Below are 21,295 nucleotides of genomic sequence, written 5' to 3'. Positions count from 1 at the left end.
ATATGCAGTGAACATTCATATATACTGTGCATAATCTTAGTACAGATTCAGAAACCCAGGTGTAATCCAGACCATAAGCATATGTGACGCAGCATGTGAAAGCCATGCTTTCTTGTATTTGTTGCCTGAAATTTGTAGAATAACATGCAAAAAACAGGTTTTATTTATCATTCTTTGTCAATGACTTTTTATCTTGAAGATGTCAAACTGTGTCTGTTCTTTGAGTTATTGTGATTCAGTAACAATGCAGATAGATAAATACTCACTCGTACAGATACAGACACTTATAATGGCCACCTCATCAGTGACTGTATTGTCATGTGTGGAATTCTGGCCAATTGCCGGGTGATGGGTGCTTGTAATGACATCTCCCGCCTGTGACATGGATGATGCAACCATGAGTAGTAATGCCCCTAAGTAGTATTTAGGAAAACCAGTGGTAATATCTTGTGTAACCACCAGGGGGAGCAGTGTGGAGCCGCATTGCTTTAGAGCACAGGTGTCCAACTCCAGGCCTCCAGGGCCGGTGTCCTGCAGGTTTTAGACGTGTCCTTGGTCCAACAAAGCTGATTTACATGGCTAAACGACCGAACAAGCTGGATAGATTATTGCTGACTTGTGTTTCTGAACATGAAAGCATAAAATGATTATTTCATTGCATTGCTAATGTTCTTATACAAAATGCAAATTTTAAATTGAAATTTGAACTCACTGCGATTGCGCAACAATATGTTTAAGTGTGTGTATTTCTGTCAGAAATATTTGGCACTTTTTTCTGAATATTTTTGATAATTAATGAGTGAAACACTGGGTGTAGGAGTGAACCACAACGATTTGGCACTGTGCTTAAAACTATTGGTAATTCTCGCCAGTTATGCTTTCCAAATAAATTAACAGTCATAGCATATGCATGCTTTCTCAAGTTGTCTGCAGCTAATCTTGGTCTATCACCTTTGCGATTTATATTAATACTCTAGTTTAAAACTTTTGTGCTCTGAATGGGACACTCCAAGTCCAACAACTGGTACATGTCCTGCAAATAAATGTCCAACAGGCAGCATTTATTTATTTAGTTATAGGAAAAACTCCATATGCTGAGAAGTAACAGTTATTGTTGTTCAACCTGGTCTTCATGAGTGACCATTGAAACAGCACTCTGCCCCCATAGGATATGATTTATTTTATCAACTATGCAATTGGGAGATTATCAACAGCTGATACCTATTTTATACATTTTCTATATTGTTTCTTGTGATTGTGCGATCAAAGATCATCATCATCATCATATGAGCCCTCAACCTGAATGTAGAGAAAAACCACTCAAAATGTATGGAAAAGAACCATCTGGATGCTGATGATAAATAAATAAATAAATACACACTTTGAAAAAAAGAACTTGTAAAAATATGTTATGCAGTAAATTGCTGGGTGTGAACCACCTGCATTTTTTTAACTATCCATCCATGCTCTGATAAATCGCTGCAGTAATTTTAAGGGTAACTTTTACAGACAGCGGATTCCTTTGTCACAATAAGGTGATCGTTCAAACAGCTCTCTCACCCCCCCACCCCCCCTCAGAAGGCCAATGACTGCAAAAAAACTCTGGCCAAAGATCCGCTGTAGGCTGTTTGTGATTTTAACACGTATAAACAGTATCCCAGGAATCACTGACAGCAGGTATTTACACAAAACTGGTACAAAAACAATCATTTTCTTTGTATTTTCCTGAACCAGCCCCCCCCAAAAATGCTATGCAGCCCAAACAGCTGATAAGTTACACACACTCTGCAGTTGAGTAAAGAGGCGTGTTTATAGTGGAAAGTAGACGCTCCCCAGGAGAAGAAAAGGTGGATGCCTAGCTTCTGACATTCAGCTGAGAGCTCGCTGTGAGTTAACAGTCAGCCGGCTGACCTCTGGTTGAAAGTGGCAGTTTTCAGTGGCTATATCTGGAGCATGTATATTAAATAGTAAATATCTAACTAATAACTAATAATTTATTTGACATTAATTTCGAGAGGATGATAAATCTTACTAGTAAATACTAAACTTTATTTAATAAATAAAAGCGGCAGCACTCTTGACTTAGGGAATGGCTGGTGTAAGCCTATCTGAAGTTGAGTATTTTTCACATTTCCTGTCAAATATCACACAGGCAAATTTTTGTTCAGACAGTCAATATTACCAGAAAATGAACCTTACATGCTTTGGTGAGACCCAGATGTTATCTTTCCTCCACAATGCACCACAGAAAAGCTTGTCCTTGTAGTGTAATTACTACATTAGAATTCGAAACATGGTTTACGTTATCTGACTTAGACTGGAAGTTGATGACAAGTTTAATAAGTAGTAAGTTACTGTGTGCAGAGCCACAGAACCACTTTGGGTGAGGAATATTATGACAACTGCACATTAAACATCAAATGTATCAGTACCAGCTCCACTGCAGTTTATTCTTTGTCAGATTATGATATTTGGGGCAGGAATCTGTAAGAAGGATGCAGTACGGCATTGCTTCAGTTAACAGAAAAAGCACACAACAAATGACTATACATGCCAAACAAGCATAAAGGGTGCTGTTGTGGTTTTATGTTAATTTTCAAAATAAATGAGACTAGATTGTTCACATAGTGACATCAGTTTCAATCTCGTAAAATGAAGAATCCAGCTTTTCCCATGTGTTCTGTCAGAATACAAAGCTGGTTTTACCCAGGAAGGAAATACATCTCCAAGTGCTGAATTCCTTGGCAATAACCAAAAATAAACAAACAGACATTAATTTAAGGGAGGAGGCGTTAGCAGTGACAGCCATATGCATCAAACTGACTTCTTACATTAAGGTGAACAAGTCAGGAAAGATTTTGTAATAAGTATGCACAAATTAGAGCCTCCGAGATGAAACGAGGGCTATGAAAAAGCAATCAAATAAAGGCTGGCAACTATAATTTCATCAGCGGTAGCACTGGGTTAAGACCTGACAACATACTGGGCCAACACTCAGCCATCTGTTTACTTTGGAGAAATTGTGCCATGAAAAGAAGCCAAGAGTAGGGATATGAAAAGAAGAGACTGCACAAAATACATTATTATTATTTTTATTAGTTCCTCTGCTGATTTAGACAAATTATATAACTAGAGTGGCGTAATCTAGAATGGAGAAGTGCAAGTAAACATTACGATTACTGTTAGTAGTATTATGACAATGTAGGTGTCACTTAGTCTTATGTCATGTGCACAGCAAACTGGCAATGTAGCTATTCCTTATTTTCACATAACATTATGTCAGATGCCTGGAAATCATTTTTAGTTATGTTAATGCATCGAACACTTAAGAGGCCAACGAATACTGTGTTCCTTAGACGGCATCTAAAAGAGCTGCTTTATAAAATAATGATTCATTGTTACTTTATTACTGTCCACCTATCATTTATTTGTCACGTGGGCTTTTAGAAGTCATTTGAGAAACTGCTTGTATGTTGCTTTCAGTTACAAAATTATTACATTCAGACTAAAACCTCAGTGTATCTAAAAGTATCATTAAAAACCCCACGTCACTATATTCTGCTCTCAGCTCCCATTCAGGACATCCAATGGAAGTAGCTTTCTTTTTAAGAACTTAAGGATTGTAATGAAATAAACTGAATCTCAGTTTTCTGAAAAGTCCAAGTAAGCAACTTTTGTTACAAACATAAATTCACATAAATGGTGGCTGTATGCACCTTTTGGCTTGTGAAGCTGACTCTTAAAGCCCAAAGGTGGGGATTCTGACTTCCACTATCTTGATATTTTGTAGCAGAATGCAACAAGTAAAGAGCTGGATGCAAAAACCGAGGGAAATGGTACACACCTTTTCATTCACAGTGTTGACCAGTTCAGATACCTAACCTGTTTTACCTTCCTTTTTGATTGCAAATGGGAAATATTTTACAAAATAAATGTTGTATGAAATGTGACTTAAAACTATAATTATGACCAAAAACACTCCAGGGAAGTGTTTACTGAGGTCATAGTTCAAGGGAAGTGTGCTGTCTTTTTCCTTTGGGATAGATAAGTCACCCCATGCTCTCCATTAGAAAGAAAGCAGATTCAAAGTGTTCACTGGCTTCACTATTCAGATCCAGAAGCCACACTGGTAGCCTCATCGATTACAAAGACCAGCTGAAATACAAACAACATAGAAGAAAAGTACTTTTATGTATCTGTAAAACTGCAGCCAAGCTAGTTTTTCCAGTAATTCTTTACAGATAAATGTCCCTCAGAGGTGAATTGCTACTCTCTACTCTCTCATGTCCAACAGCTCATTACAGACCTGCCAAATCACACAAAAGGCAATACCCTGATCAGTCATACTTAAGTTGAACCAACGTTGCTTCTGGCAATTCACGACTACACAGAACAATTTGATTCATACGAGTGAAAGAATACTCAGAACCAATTAACATTTACCAGTCACGAACATATAACTACCGACTAGCTGGTGGCAAACACGCAGCGTTAAGTTTTTTGTGTTTTTTGTGCAGACATCTCCTGTTCTTGTCACTGTCTTGGGTATGAATTATGGGTCGAGGTGTAGCAATGATCATCATGCACAGCTGTAAATGTCACAGATATTTCAGTCATTTGATAAAATATTAGTATGACCGCTGTATCATTATTAAACCTGAAAAGAATAATCCTAACCATGATGAAGTACACAGTGATGTCGCAGTGGCACAAATAAATGCAAGATTAGGAAAAGAACTAATGATTAATGATACAAAGGAAGACTAAAAATAGAAATGTTGCTTTATGTTTCATGTTGAAGTTCACTCCACACCATTAAGGATGATTTCTGATGCAGCGCTTATTTTTTACTACCAATGGCAGTGATCACCTGTGGCGATCCCGGTATCCCAGCAAATGGACTCAGGTTTGGCGACGACACCACAGTGGGCCAGAATGTGACGTTCATGTGCCAACTGGGGTATGTGATGGTGGGAGGGGACAACTCTTTCACCAGGACCTGCACCAGCAATGGGACGTGGAGTGGAACCATGCCAGCATGTCAAGGCAAGTACCTCCCACAGATACGCATTTCTCCTACACTGTATCAAAGACTTGCTGCGGTGGACGTTCAACCTTGATAACCATCAGACAGCGTTGTAACAACCTTGGCATGCCAGCACACTGTCACGCACAATCTAAAGTGTATGCTTACATCCAGAGATCTAATGAGATTAGCAAGAAAGGTGACACAGGCTTCCTGTGTAGTCAGATACTGCCATATACTCCTCACTTAAGCGCACTGATAATGCAAATGGCAATGACACTGAAAGACATAAACCTATTTGCATAATAAGGTGCATATATTTGAAACGTACACATCCACACATAGAGATAAAGCCATTTTTAATGTGTTTCTCAAAATATCACCCATTTAATGCAAAAATCTTGCTACTTTTTATGCTTCACTGTCTATGGCCACATTCTCAGCTGGATTAAAAAAAAACTATATATCTCCATCTATGATGATTTCATCCCCCAGTCTAGAGTTGCACCTGTGAATGCAAAGAGCCGATGCTAAAAGTTCTCTGACACCTGGTGATGGATGGCTAATAAGTCCTCTCCATCACCACAAGGATACCTCTAATTGTACCCCAACAGTTAATCACTGGAGTCCTCTCCCTGAAGTTTGTGCCCATTCTACTCTATGATTAACATCAAAGTTGGAAAATCCAGGAAGAGGACTTAGCTGTTGTACGCCCATCAGCGATACATCACTCCGTGATTTATGACGCCTGAGTGGAGGCATAGATTAGCATTTCTGCGCTTGACACTCAAAAGTAAGTATTGCAGGGAAGATTAACTTGTGCAGCGAACAGCTCAAGAGTACACCAGGAAGGGGAAGAGCCCACAAGGCTAATAGGGGCTCATTGTTGCTAAGGAACTGTTCCCAGGCTGCTGTCTCAGTTACAGTGAAGCAGGCCTCTTGAGGTAGACGAAAGGACAAATGAAATGAAATAGGCAGGTTGTGAGAGGTTCAAACCTCCTTTGAGTTTGTTTTTTGTGTTTCTACTTGTAACCCATATATAAGACTTTTTGGGGGGGGGATCCAAAGATAGTTAAGCTCATAAGTAGCTGTTTAAGCCAGGCTACTTCTTGCCCTACTAATCTTCTCAACCTTGTCTTGAAGATTAAAAAATTACAAAATTCAGTCTGACAGTAATTGTAATATTTTATTAGTGCTATTCAATATTAACGTGCCGTGTTCTGGGGTATTGTACGGTGAAGCTGTTGGTTGAATTGATGGTCCCACAGCTGTTTAAACTGGGAGAGAAAAGAAGACAGAGGGCAATGGGTGTATATGTGCAAGTGTATAACCCTCATGTGTGTATATTAAAAGTGTGTGACATTGCTAACCTCTGAGCGCTAATCCTTGACAGCTACCGCAACCGCTCAGCCTCTCGGTCCTCAATCCGGCTACGCTTAATGGGGGTGGCGTGGAAAGGAGCAAAACCCCAGAGCTTAGGCCTCCTCATCACACTCGCTCACACACCGCTGTGCCTGAATACAATCACACGGGGGCATTCAATTACAGAAGTGTCTCTCTCATGCATACGTAGACACAGATGATTGCACACTCACGTTTTCTCCCAGCGCTGCCACTGCCTGAATGCTGTCAGCTCCCACTGACCTGTATGCATTAGTCAGTGAGCCACAAGGTCCTCCTGCCTCTGTCTCTCAACTGCCTTCGCTTTTCCGATAGCACTTATTTCTCTCATGGGATAAATGAATAAAAGAAAGGCAAGAGAGAGAGGACTTTGATTACTAAGTGGGTGCTCAACATTAATTTTCCATTCCTCGGTGTGGATGGGGTATAAAGAAGGAGTACAGACGTTTTATGCTTTGCTTTCCCCCTGTCGCCGTGTTCTTCCTGTCCTTTGGTCTCTTTCTAAGACTATCTAGGGCAAGCAATAGAAAAGCACACTGGTAATCATACGTTTTTTTATCATCACTCTCCCTGACAGCCTACGCAGTGGGACATCTCAGAAAAGGACTGGAAAAATATCTGTTTTCTTTTCTTTCATGTGAAACTAAAAACAATGCCTATTTTTGCACAAGTTTTTTTTGTTTTGTTTTTGGTTTTTTGTTGTTCATTTTTCACGATTGGGTTTAAGTTGAAGGTGCTTGCAGTTCACTGAAGGTGAGCTGTTTTAAAGTTCTCACACCTGGCATCTGTCACCTTGTCATAGATTTTGGATGATTGTGCCACAGGAAACTGAGTTAGTATTCTAAGAAAGGGAGGGGGACGAGGGGAAAAAAGTGAGAGGAAAGCCAAGAGGAGAAAAATTGAGACAAAGAGGTTTTGCATGTGCCAAGCCTGGGCATAAATTTGCACTTAGTGTATGAGCATCAGTTTTAGCCACAGCGTTTGTGTGTGATGACGCATCCTAAGCCTTGCCCGGCAAGGATTCAGTTTGAATCCCGGGTTTGGCATGTTCAGCTAAGAGGCACTAATGCTGCTTAGAACTACTTACGAAAATGGGGACACTCTCTGCTTTTTTTAAAGCAAGTAATTTCAGATGCAGTGCTTACAGGATTACTTACAAGACCTACTCTTCTAATCTGTGTAAATTGCCTACTTGCACACGTGCACTCATACATTTTCTATAACCCCCCCCCCTTTCGTGTCTTTTACACAGATATACCGTAAGATCACTGAAATACACACGCAAACCTGCTTTTTACTTTACAGCCTCCAGCTACGCATTTTAGTGAGATAATTCAGAATGAAGTGCCCCTTTTTTCCCAGAGCAACAACTTGGAAATCCCAAACTGAAGGCACTCTTTACTGATTCATTAACTTCAAAGGGAAATAATTTTAAGTGAACCTGTTTCTCCTTGAGAAACAAAATTACGTTAACAAACAAAACATTAAAAAACAGATTGGAGCACGAGAAGGTTTTTTGCTCTTATTTTTATTCTCTATTCACCGTGGCCTAAATACTGTTCTGATTATAGCACACTTCATATATACTGTATATGCTGCTGCAAAATGTCCATATGGAAATCATCTTGGATCTGCTGCCAACTGAGAACAAAAAGACAGTTCCACCTTTGAGAGGATGTGTGAATATCCCACAGTGGCTTGCTCCACATTTACTGTAATTTGTTGTGCAGAGAATGAAAAGTTGCGCTAACGAGGCAAGGAAGTTGTCCGTCATGTGCCTGCCTTCTATCCCCACGTCACTCTCATGTCACAACTTTTTGATTTTTGAATTGTGAAAATAAGATGAAGAGAATTAAAGGCTTCTCTGTCAGGGAGCCATATGTAACAAGCACGCATGTATTTTAAATATAAACGAATCAATTGAACTTGCCACAGTTGAAAGATTCGGATAAGGCTCGACTTCAGTTTGCAGATGTTTGTTCAAGTGTTTAACCAAACACAAGAATGCCAAAAAGAAAGAAGGGAGAAAAAGACTTGGGGGTAATGATGGGTGCTGAGGGAGGATAGCAGTGGTATAAAGCAACAGCACTAATTTATTCACATTTCTAAAACCCATATCCCATCTGCGTCCCCACGGGTTCATCTCCAAGTGTGTCAGAACAAACTCTGAGCTTTATTATGCATTCATTTATTACATTTGTTGAGCTGAAAGTTTACGGCTTACACAGACGCAAGATGCCCCCCTCATTTTGCACAGAAATTATTCTGTATTCTCCAAACAGAAATCGCTCACAGTCAAAACACAGACTATTTCTCTGAGCTAAAGACCTCATTTTCAGCTGTAATCCACACTATGCAGAATGGTGAATTAGTGCCACCTCTGCTGCTTTTAATTTGATGCTTTTGGTGTAATGGGGTTTTGGTCACTGCATTGACCAGTTTTAACCTGACTTGGTTTTTAGTTTTTTTTTTTGTTTGTTTTTTTAAATAAAGGTCTCTAGGAAACATTTTAACCATCAGTATATGAATAGGATGATAAAAGCTTATATTTCTTGGATGAAAAGTGAGTGTATTACTGTGTTTACTGTGTGTTTACATCCATCTTACGCCATCTTAACCTCAGTGCAATTAATATTTAGCAACATTTCAATTTGAAATGTAAGATTCAGTACATGTGTAGCCATATTCTTGTAAATACAGATTAATCACAGTAGTTGTTTGTCTGTTCTCCTTGAGTTACATTCAGCAGCCATTTTGGTTGCTGAATGTAACTCACCTTTGCTGTAAGGCAGAAGAAAAACAATCTTTCCTCAAGGTTTCGTTTGACCTCTCCTGCTGGCATCCAAGGCTACTAAACCCAATATTTTCAAGTCACAACATTTTCTTGTTGTAAGTTATATTTTAGCTGAGAGTCTTCGTTTGCAAAATACCTTCTTCCAGCAAATATTCAGACTATGTCAGAGAGTGAACCATAGATGATTCCAGTAAACTATCAAAGACTATATTCTATCTATAACTCTAAATACTTCAAATTTGCTTTAGACCCTCAACTATTACAGAGGGTGGCGGTACACACTAATCATCGATTCTCCCCCTTAAAATCAGAGAGTGTCAGAATGGGAAGGTGAACTATTTCCTATTTTTTAGTTCTGACGATTTTGCTGAGATTTGAAATTTGAGTCTTGCCCTCTTTTAAGCATTGCACTCAAACTTAATTCGTTCTGATTTGTGCTTTGAATATACTCTGATGCGTCTGTGACCTGCGTATCCACTCTATCCCTACAGTGGTCACCTGTCCTACACCCCCATCCATCCCCAACGGCCTCCTTGAGGGCTCAGTCCTGGAGTGGGGAACCAGCGTGAGTTACACCTGTTTACCCGGCTATGAGCTGTCTTTTCCTGCTGTGCTAACCTGCACAGGGAACGGGACATGGAGCGGAGACTTGCCTCAGTGCTTGCGTGAGTCATCGTTTCCTACGTTCATTCATGCCCACAGTGCCTTCAGGATGATTGTAATGTACAGGAAGTCTCTCTATGTTTAGACTGAAATAAACCAGATGACATTTCTGAGACTGTCAGAAACTCGGTGATTCCAACAGTGAGCTTAATTGGACTGTTTTTGCCCGTTTTTAACCATTATCAGGCTTATGATTTTTGACTCTTAAAATAAGTCTTGCATCCTTTTGTTACATGTATTTGAGTTTCCAGACAGCTCTATACCTGCATATAATTTTGTTTCTCACATGCATTACATTAGTTTTAAGTTGTGCCCTCCAAGGCAAAATCCCGTATACACCACTTTTGCTGCTTTAAAAGGTTACTTCAAGTTAATGAAAGTCAAGGAATTTTGCTTAAGGATCATACAAATGAAATGAGACAGTCTGGCAGAGATGCAGAACAGAGATTATATCTGATCTCCTAAGTTACAACATCAGGGTCTTTTTTGTAAGCATTCAATCATACTTAACCCTTAAACCACTTAAAGTAAATTTTAAAAAAAACGTATTTCTTAAATGAAGGCTGGAAAAATGCAAAGAGGAGTTGGACGTTAGATCCTGCCCGTTTCTGAAGACGTAAATAAATATTTCATCATTAGCACGTGAAAACGAAGCTCTTATTTGGATTTTGATTAAATGAAAAGTGAATTGACCTCTAGCCTAAGTAACAAAGCTACAATATTAACGATGAAGATGATGATGATGATCCGAGCACAGCCACAAGTGACGTGTCGGGTGCGTCTTACTACATTAAGACCTTTCTCTGAATCATCTTTGCAAGCATAATAATAACCTCTGGGATGCATGACTGCTCAAGAGTGTCTCGCTGTCATCTGAATCATTCCTGCATTGTATCAGTCAGACAGAAATGAAATATCAAGAAGGCTAGAGTACTTGCATGCATTTGCTTCTCTCTGAATATCAGTCAGGACTAAGTAGAATAAAACAAAAGCCACTAAAAATAATCCTGCTCAAACCCTTCAAGTGCCGCTGTTTTGTTTGAAGTATCGCCACTTTAACTGCTGAATATAGGCAGTCCTTTTCGTGCTGAGTGAAGTGCTGAATTTTGCATCCTACAAATTAAATATTGCAGCCCTCGTGTGCAAGAAATCTCTGCCGTCAGATACTCGACTTTCTATTAGGTATAGCGTTTTATTGTGTATACAGTTACTTTGGCAAGGTTTTGAATTAGAGGAAAATTGGGATGTTTGTAGTATTTCATTATCACATGTTGGATCACAACAGACTGAACCTATAAAGCCCCCTGAGCCCATTTGAAAATAGTGCATTTGCTGCTGTGCTCTCTTGTAATTGATGCTGATGACAGAGTTCATTGCTTGTGGCCATCTTCAGTCAGGCGAACGCGGGCCCATTTGGGTACTTAGCTTCTGAAATGCAGCTGACAGACTGCTCGTGTTTGTGGCCACGCTACTAGAAGCATAGTACCGCTTGTAGCCATTTGCTGTACTCAGTGGCCACATAGCAGTCATTTACTGTAAGTCAGTATGCGCGCTGCTTTCTGATTTATACCCTGCTTAACTGAAAACGACCATATTTGTGCGCCATGCCCTGATAGTGCTCTAGCAAAGCTGAGTAACCAAATGCATGTTGTATTGAGGTACCCTTGTATCTTTGTTTGCCTGCTAAGAGTAAAACATGTCGCCTGTTCGTAAAATGGATAAGGTTCCACCTGATTAATGTCTGGAAGTTGTCTACTCCAATTATGGTGAGCGGAGTCATCCCTCAGCACACTACAATCATTTTTCCACATCAGCTACCCCAAAACAACCTCCCGCAGCAACGTGAGTGAGTAACCTTTATGTTCCATGATACTGTTAAGTGTATCTGGGCAGAGACTTGTTTTTGAATTGGTAATTATATTTAATAGCCCTATCACTCACAACGCAGAATTCATGCTTTAGTGATTGTGCTAAATTGACACAAATTGAGAGGAATGCACTATAAATATCACCGAGTGTGACCAATAACCAACTTCTGTGGAGAACTTGGCTCTCCTGCTACATTACTCGCGGTAGGAACATGTATATGATAAATCACTGAGGTTTACCAAGGAAAATAAACGAGTCATTAAAACGGGAAGACAAAGGGGAAAAAATGCTGATCATGTTTGGTGTAGAAAAGGCTATTATCTGTGCTTTAAAGTGACAACAATGCACTATCTACAGCAGTCTGCGCTGGTGGTTATTATCAGTTGAGAAGTCATTAGAGGTAAATTCTTCTGTGGTCAAAGTTTGTTTATGGTACTGGCCATTATTACTGGGACGCTCTCCATTTTCACAGGCAAGCTGTGAATGCCCATATGCCTGCAGTATTTTTGTATCTGTGCATTAGCTGCAACTATAAAGATAATCTTAAATATTTTCTTAAGTTACCATCTTTACTGAGGAGATTTCCCAACAGAATCATAAAGTCAGCGGGACGAATCATCAAATTCCTTTTAGCTACATCATACAGATTTGCTGCAAATCAGACCTGATAAGTTTGTTATATTTTGTATGGTATGAAATCATTTTAAATATACTGCCTAGCAGTTTAGTATACATACAGCATGGCTGCACTGCTGTCTGTTTAAAAAAATATATAACTGCAATTTATCAACTTCAACTCAGCACTTTCTCTTGAAATACAGTTCAGCAAAACTCCAGGAGGTGCAATGAATCAGCAAAGCAAGTCTTTTCTTAATAGTTGAACTTTCTTTAGCCAGACAGGATTAAGATGCATGGCCCTGCTTTCTATAACAACACATATGAATCTCCTAAATTCAATGCTTGAGAATGCTAGTTCATGCGTCTGCAGGGATGCAACTTTTGAATGTGGCCTCTGCATAATGATTACCTTAAAGCATTGATAATTCATCAAGGAAAGAGTGTGGCTGTGGAAAGAGCGAGAAAAACTTTGACTAGTCTCTCTCAGTCTTCCATCAACACACATATACATACACAGGAACACACAGGCGCATTAAATATGCTGAGCTTGGTTTGGCCTGGGGCCATTTCTTTTATATATCCATAAAACAGTACATTATTTCCCCGCAGCCTAAAGCTCATGACTGATGTGCATGTCACCTGGTTGGCCTGTATTGTCAACCCTCCAAAGTGCCATCTGCATACAGTCTTACGATGCCTTTTTTGAAATGACAAGAATCATTTTTCAGATCTGGAACCGAATTTGCATCTTTGCTTGCTGTCATATCAAAAATGGGTAAACCGCTGCAAACAAGGGGGCAGAAGCTTGCAATGCATCATTTTCACTGGGGGTCTAAAGGATAGGGAAACACATTTTCCAGGAGAAGATCCATCCCTAAATCCAAGGATTTTTTTCCTCAGCTAACAGTATTTCCAGTAATGGCTTTAGTCAGACATCCCTGGATGGGCTGGATTCTAATCACTTCTTTTACTCGATATCTATTGTGTCAGATATTGGAAGTGAGAAAACCCTGTTGGCTTTTTTTTTTTTTTTTTTTTAGGGAAAAGAGCAAACAAGAACTTATCTGTCTCCAGGCCTCCATGTAGCAGCACATGTCAGGTCTGGAGAAGCAGTGCCTGCCTTATTACAGACTTGATCCCACAGTGCTCTGGCTGCGTGACTGAAGACGGTGACTCTCACCTCTGCACTCTCACGCACTGAGCATTTCTGGATCCTCCACATCCAACAAGTATCTTTCACTGATCCACTTGGTTATAGTGGCTTGCTAGGTGCAAACATTAAATAAAGAAAAGACAGAAAAATAAACTAGCAGACTGTCTCTGGACATCACAACCATTCAGCCTAAATCACTCCAGTCAGTTTGATTAGATGTCTATAAGCAATAAATTGAGGGAGCCACAGTGGCAATCCATTGGGAATCATCTGCTGAGGTTGTGGCTTCAGTCTCATTTAAAAAAAAATGATACCATACAAGGGGCCTGGAGAGCAACAGCAGCAGATGGCTGTAGTTGTGTTAACCTCAAGGCCCTGTCAGAGAAATTAATATTCACTTGCTAATTATTTTGATCTCAAATTGAGAGCCGTCGCCCCCCTCTCACTCCCTCTTTGCTGTCAAAATGAATATGCACATACCCACCATTAGCCCTCACCAGCAAGGTTGAGTGTTGGAAACAAAAAATAATAAAAAAAAGAGACAGAGTAATTCATCCAGAGACAAGGACGTCAATGCATCTGCCCACACGCAATAAAAAATGGGCAAAAGACTTTGTGCAACAAGCATAATGTCAATGCAATTTGAATAATTCAGTCCTTGAAGAATTTGCGGATCATATAGAGAGACATTGATTTTTACAGGCGGGAACGTGAATAAAGAGGATGTAATAAAAAGCCTATCAAAAACAGCAAAGCTCACAGCAGCAATCAAAACCAGTGTTGGCTCCTGTGGTCTGATCATGTGTGGGTACAGAAGAAGCCCCCATAGCTTATTAGTTGTGAATATAATACTGAAGACTCAGCTGAACAATGCTTTCAGTTGACTCTCTGCATGCAGTCTTCCTTTTGTGTTATGCAGCAGAAAAGAGACAGATGTTTGAATTTTTAAAAGGAGCTAGATCATTTTCTGCATTTGTAATCACACGAACAGAATATATCCTTCACACTGCACCTGGATACGTCCTGTATGGTTACAGAAACATCTGTGCTGCTGTTGTTGATCAGGAGCGGTATCAGCAATATTACACGTTTCCTCCTCTGCAGCCAAGTTCTGCGGTGATCCTGGGACGCCTCCCAAAGGAAGGCGAGAAGGACGCAGTTTCATCTTCAAGTCAGAGGTCACGTTTAGCTGCAGTGCCCCCTACGTGCTGGTCGGGTCAACAACTCGCATGTGCCAGGAAGACGGGACCTGGAGCGGATCTCAGCCCCGATGTATAGGTGAGGAAACAAAACTCGCTGATTCACCTAAACACAGAAAATCTCAGTGTTTGAAAACAGTTTTGGAGTTTTCCACTGTAATTACATTTTTCATTCCTAATTATATTACAGCAAACAAATGCACAAAAACATAAAGAACAAAAGGGCTGAAGGTGAATGAGAATCAGGTTGCCATCTGGTGTAAAACTAAATCAAAGTATAAAAATCATTTATGTGCCTCTTTATTTTCATCTGATGTTAGCTGCTAAGGAAATATTTGAAAATGCATAAAATAAAGTGCTTTTTTGTAATTTAAAGAAAATTGAAAACCAAGAAATGCATTTTATTTCCAGTCATGTTACTGCGCCACATCAGTAATGAAACTCCAGAGAGAAATCTTTTTTTTTCACTGTCACATTCTAATTTTTCCAGAGCCCACGAGAACCACGTGTGAAAACCCGGGGACACCTGAGCATGGCTTCATGAATTACTCAACAGGCTTTAAGGTGAACCGAGCAAAGATTGCAATGAATGCATTTCATAAAAATGGCTGTAGGCACTTTAATTCTGGGGTGATTGTGTGTGTGTGTGTGTGTGTGTGTGTGTGTGTGTGTGTGTGTGTGTGTGTGTGTGTGTGTGTGTGTGTGTGTGTGTTTTGTTTAAGAATTTATGGTATAAAGGTGTTTGAAATATTAGAATTTCCACATTTTCCACTATATCTAACAGGTATACAGCTGTGAACACAAAGCACCCAATCAAAGTAGCACTCACTGTAACTCTGATGTGTTAATCACCCTTCGTTTTCTTCTAAATGTGCAATATCCAGTGGATTTTTGTAGGTACAGTTATCATGTATTCCTTTGGATGATGTTATGTGGGTGCAAGGATGTAGCAGAGAAGTGCGTGCATATAATTCCCCTTAAACCAACTGGATTTTTCAACCCCCTGGAATGTCCGTGGGGAGATGTGAGGGAGGAAAAAAATGCATCTTAAAAAAATAAATAAATAAGTAACTGGTGGTATGACCATTGATCTGTGCTCAGTGAGATGAGATGCTTTCAGTCTGTGTGTTTCGCTTTATTTTTGCCCTCCCTATTGCTTTTAGAGTGTCACTTACAAGTGCAATTTCTCCACGACATTCAGCTGAATGTGTGATATGTAATTTATCCCATATGAAAGCATTGGGAGCTTATTTAGATAAGTGCTTGTAATGGCTGTAGTCTTGCATTTTTCTGCATTACTGAACATTTTTACCAATATCCTGAGACTACCGAATGAGAAAATTCACTGTTGATGATGTCTTTAAAGAGTCGACTGGGATGGTAGCAGGAAATAAAAGTCATTTATTAGCAGAACAGAAAGCAGTTGAATATTTTAACCAGAAAGTCATCTTCCTCACTCTTTAATGTCTGTGCATCAGTTGCAAACACAAACATGGGCCATCGCCTCTGGGAATAGCCTCCATCTGCCTCTACACGCTACAGATAATCATTAAAAAAGTGAAAAAAAAACTTTGGTGTGCACTGTGTTTTTTCCAGGCTCTTTAGTTTGATGCTAGGAGCCTATTGGCATTTGCATCATTGTATTGACTTTTTTCACTTTGTGTGCGGTCTGTTGGTGGCCAGGTGGGCAGCAGAGTCGACTTCCAGTGCCAGCAGGGACACATACTGCAGGGCTCCACCACAAGGCTCTGTTTGCCAGATCTCACCTGGACTGGCACCCAGCCAGCCTGCATCTGTAAGTGCTTGTTCCTTATGCTCTAACTATATCTTAACATCACTCGTTGTTGTTTTTCACTACTCCTTCTGGCATCTTGTCGCTGCTTATCCGCATTGCCGACTGCTCCAGACGCTCTGTTTTTGCTTTTCCTCAACACCCGTAGCACCCATCCTCGCACTGTCGATACCTCCCCTCAGCAACTTTTCACATTCGCTCAATCCTGCCATAACCTCTGGCCTCCCAGTAGATTGCAGCTTGCCCCTCAATCAACCTGCCATCATCCTGAGACTGTACTGAACACTGTGATCACTGTCCTTCTGTTTAAACTCCCCGAAAAGTCGACCGACACCAAACTATGGCCGTGTAGTTTAGCCCATTCACTTTGCCAAGATAAGTGGTTTTCTAAAATGTGATGTAGTCCAGTATCCTAGTAAAACCCTTTCAGCTACAGTGGGTTTTTTTACTGGAACATTTCTTATAATAAACTCCATTTTATTAAGCACCCACAATGTAAACACTTCAGCTGTGTGATGATAATGTGCTTCAGATGATATTTCGTAATCTTGATTTCATAACTACAAAAATATACGGCATCCGTTCAAATCCCAGAGACATTTACGCTGAGGAAGCAAGCTGAGGCATTGTAATACCTGCCCCGCGTCCTCTGCCTTCCTTGCAGCCCTGTGTGTCTGTGCATCTGCTGTAGTGGGAGAAGAAGGAGTTTAAGACGAATAGTGAAACCTTGAATATGTGCCTGCTGTGTTTTTGTTGTTCATACACTCAGCTAAAAACAAATCAGGTAAACCTGACAGAAGCTGTTTCAATAGAAACTTGATGCCACTGTACTAAATTAAAATTTCATGTTAAAGGTTCATTATATTCAGAGCATGATGATTTAATTGAAATTTGATGTTTTATATGTTTTATTAAAAATAAAATCTCACACTTTAGAGGTCTTTCTAGGTTCAGGTCAACTCATTATCAGTCCAGTACTTGTACCTGACCAGTTTTAGAGGATTTTATAATGCTACTTTACACTGACTGGTGAATAATTCAAGCATGGAAAAAGGCACCTAATTCCTAAAGGCACACCGGACTGAAAATCAGGTCTCATGGAGTGATCGATTCATATTATAAAGTTTTGATTCGAATTGATTCAAATTGTCATCAATATGCACGGGACAGGTCAGGAGAGAGGTGCAAAAGTGCACATAAAACACAGTGGAGGTTCTGTCGTGGTTTGGAGATGAATTTCAGCCAGTTGTGTTCAGAATCTTGTCAAAATTGCTGGAAATATGAACGTGGAAAAGTACGGTCAGATTTTCATCGTGTAATATCGTCTGGAAAGAGTCCGATTGATAACAGCTTCATTTTTTAGCAAGACCCCAAACATACTGTCAATGCAGCAAAAGCTTCCCTAGATAGAAAAACACACACTGGAAAACTACCAGTCATGAATTGGCCTCCCCAGAGCCCGGACCTCAACAATATTGAAGCAGTGTGGGATCATTTTGACAGAACAAAAGGCAGCCAACATCAAAAGGAGAGCTTTGAATGTCCTTCAGGAAGAAATATTCCTGAAGACTGCTTGAAGAAATGACACCAATGCTGCGTAAGAGTTCAGGCTGTGTTGAAGAATAAATGTGGTACCAAATACTGACTTTCAGGCTCGTTAGAACTGTACAAACTCTGGTGTTGCTTTATATACTGTATTTTCATGTATGTTTGCACATGTTTGCATATGCATATTCAATAAATACCTGCACGTATTTCCCATTATGAACCTGTCAAAATATAAAGAAGAGACATTTACGCAGTACTGTATATAAAGTCAGTTGTTGTGCAGAGATTCTTTTTCAAATTAAGATTTTTTTTAAATTAAGATTGTTCTCAAAACTTCAGCTGAAAGCAGAAAAGACTACAAAAAACATACCTGTCTACACTTGACAGCTCCTCAGCCCTTCCTGCTCCACCTCTATCTTCAAACTGCTGACCCTGTCATCCTGCTCGCTATAGAATAATTCAGGATGTTGCACCTCCCCTGACTCCTTAATGGCATTGTGATGGATACCCAAAAATAGAGCAGCAGTCAGAGCAGATTTAAATCAATATTATTATAAATTATAAAACTCATATGTAAAAATGTGATTTTTAACTAAAAGACTGACATCGTATTGCCGGAGGTGTGGGAGCAGCTGTGTTTGGTGAGGATTAATATCTATATGCAGTTAAATGATTGCTACAGAGTGAAACACATATAGTCTGTATTGCACCGCTTTGTGAGTCTTCAAAAAAGTCGAGATGACTCTGCTGCTAACAAAGGAAAATATTATAACACGAAAATAAAATAGAAAACAAATCACTAGACGAGAAGATTAATTTGAAGTCCCTTTCACTTTGTTAAACACTAGTTCTCTTCATTATTTTCTGAGGAAGCCTAATGCGTAACAATATATTCTTAATTTATATCCGTGCTTAATTTAAAGCTCTTCGTCATCTTTTATCTGCCACGAGACGGACAGCAGAAGCCGAGGACACGATTCAGTCAATTGTTAGGCAAATTTATGCTACATAACTCATTAAAATTCGTGTTTACCTGCTTTGTTTTTAAATATGGTAATTAAGGTTTCAGCCTTAATTGATTAATAATGGATTAATGACTTCCACCATACCTGACAAAACAAGAAATGTTAATGCCTCAACCTAGTCTTAAACTTTAGTAAATCTCTACATTTCTCTAAAGACAGTTTATATTTTTATACTGAAAGAGTGAAAAATAAAATATAAGCCATGTTTATGCCTACTGGATATTGATTTGATTTGCTTCCTGAATATTCCCGCCGTGCACATTACTGCACTGATTAGTCCTCAAGAAGCTGCGAGCAACCTTTTTGAATATTGTGTACCAACAGAACATCCCACCAGCCACAATTACTTGAATGGGCATAAAATAATATATTAAAAAAAACAATGTTTTAAGGTTTTTGCTTTATTTTCTTGACTTGGGCTGTTCAGCAGGTGCAGTTTCATTGCAGGGTGTGCCTACTGTGGTTGCAACTTTTCAGGAGCTGCTCTCTGGCCTTGTTCCATCACCTGTAGTGGCTTGAAAAATGTATTGATTTTACCCCTGACCTCCTCTTGTCATTGTTAGCTGGAATTGAAAACACAGTCTTAGAATACAGAATTTATGTTTGGCAGTCACCGCTATCTTTTACCCTACAGTTTAAGGAAAGACCCTCAAAATAAATGACTGAGAAACATTCTTAGCCTAATGCTACATTAACATTGGTCATTTAAATACTCTAATCGTCAGTAGGTTAGCTTGCCATAAAACTTTGTGGCACATTAGCTTATTAACTGGCAGGCAGCATCACATCCATCAGATATCATGCATTCATGCCACACTGTTTTCCTAATATTTTTTATTGAAAGACTTCTCTAAATCTGAAGGTCATGCATATAAATTTTTTTGTGCAAGTAGAATCTCTTTTCACTATGGCACAGTTCACACTGGCGCAGGCTTCTTGTGAATAGAAAACTCGAGATGTGTTTTTTATAAGTCACAGTAGCTCTAACCCACACCTCCAATCAAGCTTCATTGATTGAACCTCAGGTTTGTTAACTAGATTCCAATTAGCTTCTGCTGTTGTCATTAGCCCAGAGGTAAATGATGTATTCAGGAGGGACCTGAACAATAACTTGTGTGCTGTGCTGTTAGTTAAACTTGCTTGTGTTGGTTCATAATTGTAACTCCTAGCATTAGGACTGAGCAGCCTGAATGTTTTTTGCAATAGCATGTGTCATTAAATAGTGCATGTGGTTGCTATGAATGGGAGATACAAAAAAAAGATTTTGGTTTAATAAAACTGCAAATCATTGTCCAGTAAATTAATGACAGCCAAGTAATTTTTTATGCGTTCATGCCTGGAGATGGTTACACAGGCCCAGTGGGGTGTCTGGCCCAAAAAACATTGTGGATAAACAGTGGTTATTAGAGGTGGGAATCACCATACATCCCACGATACGATATTATCACAATACTTAATGCACGATACGATATTATTGCGATTTTTTTTTAAAATATCTGCGATATTCAGATTCTGTACATAAAGGTAAACTTTATCAGTATTCATTTTATCTAATATCAAAGTCTCGCACTCAGTCTTTCTCTCATTTCAGTCAGTTTTATTGTTGACAAACTGAATGGTTTGTATTACAGTCTAGTCCAACTTAACTGAATGCAACCATCTGGTACAATTATAGCTATTCTGAACTATGCAATTTATGAAAACCATGCAGCCCCTTCAGCAACTGAAGAATTTGAAAGTAAATTAAAACAAAATATAATTTTACATTAAATAAAAAAGTTTTAAACTTAATTAAAATTAAACATGTCTTAAATTAAAATAAGTAAACTGTCATGTTTATTGCTGCCAAAAAAAAGTTAAACACATTTGGACAGTGAAGGAATGTCAGGGTTCTTGCTCAGAAAAAGGAGCTGATCAACATGCTCTAAAGTCAGAGCACAAAAACTTTTTTTGTAACAAAATATCGATTTCTGCTGTCCCTGTATCGATACATTATTAGCAAACAAAATATCACGATACTACACAGTATCGATTTTTTCCCCCACCCCTAGTGGTTATGTATATGTATTTCAGTGTGAGTGCTTTTGTGTGGATCCAACACTCTGTTGTGACCTTCGGTCAAAACACAGTCATAAATCCTCTAAAATACCTTTCTCTATGATTAAATGGTCCTCTGTTACTGTGAAGCCACTTAATGGATTTAAAAG

The 21,295-nt window shown here is 39.3% G+C and overlaps 1 protein-coding gene across 3 annotated transcripts in view; it reads left to right on the top strand.

Annotated features, from left to right (window-relative positions):
* Positions 1 to 21,295, top strand: part of LOC146698207 (CUB and sushi domain-containing protein 3-like) — a 259,780-nt gene that overhangs the window by 227,966 nt on the left and 10,519 nt on the right. For all 3 annotated transcript variants that reach the window (XM_085473236.1, XM_085473239.1, XM_085473238.1), the window contains exons 59-63: positions 4,864 to 5,046; positions 9,713 to 9,886; positions 14,629 to 14,802; positions 15,214 to 15,287; positions 16,407 to 16,518. In XM_085473236.1, coding sequence (XP_085329362.1) covers positions 4,864 to 5,046; positions 9,713 to 9,886; positions 14,629 to 14,802; positions 15,214 to 15,287; positions 16,407 to 16,518 — 717 coding nt within the window. The remainder of the gene's footprint in view (positions 1 to 4,863; positions 5,047 to 9,712; positions 9,887 to 14,628; positions 14,803 to 15,213; positions 15,288 to 16,406; positions 16,519 to 21,295) is intronic.

This window comes from Copadichromis virginalis, linkage group LG11 (genome assembly GCF_057382275.1).
Source record: "Copadichromis virginalis isolate Kocher_CV1m ecotype Utaka linkage group LG11, C_Virginalis_male_GT1.1, whole genome shotgun sequence".
In the NCBI taxonomy this organism is placed as follows: Eukaryota; Metazoa; Chordata; class Actinopteri; order Cichliformes; family Cichlidae; genus Copadichromis; species Copadichromis virginalis.
This window is presented reverse-complemented; position numbering and strand designations above follow the sequence as displayed.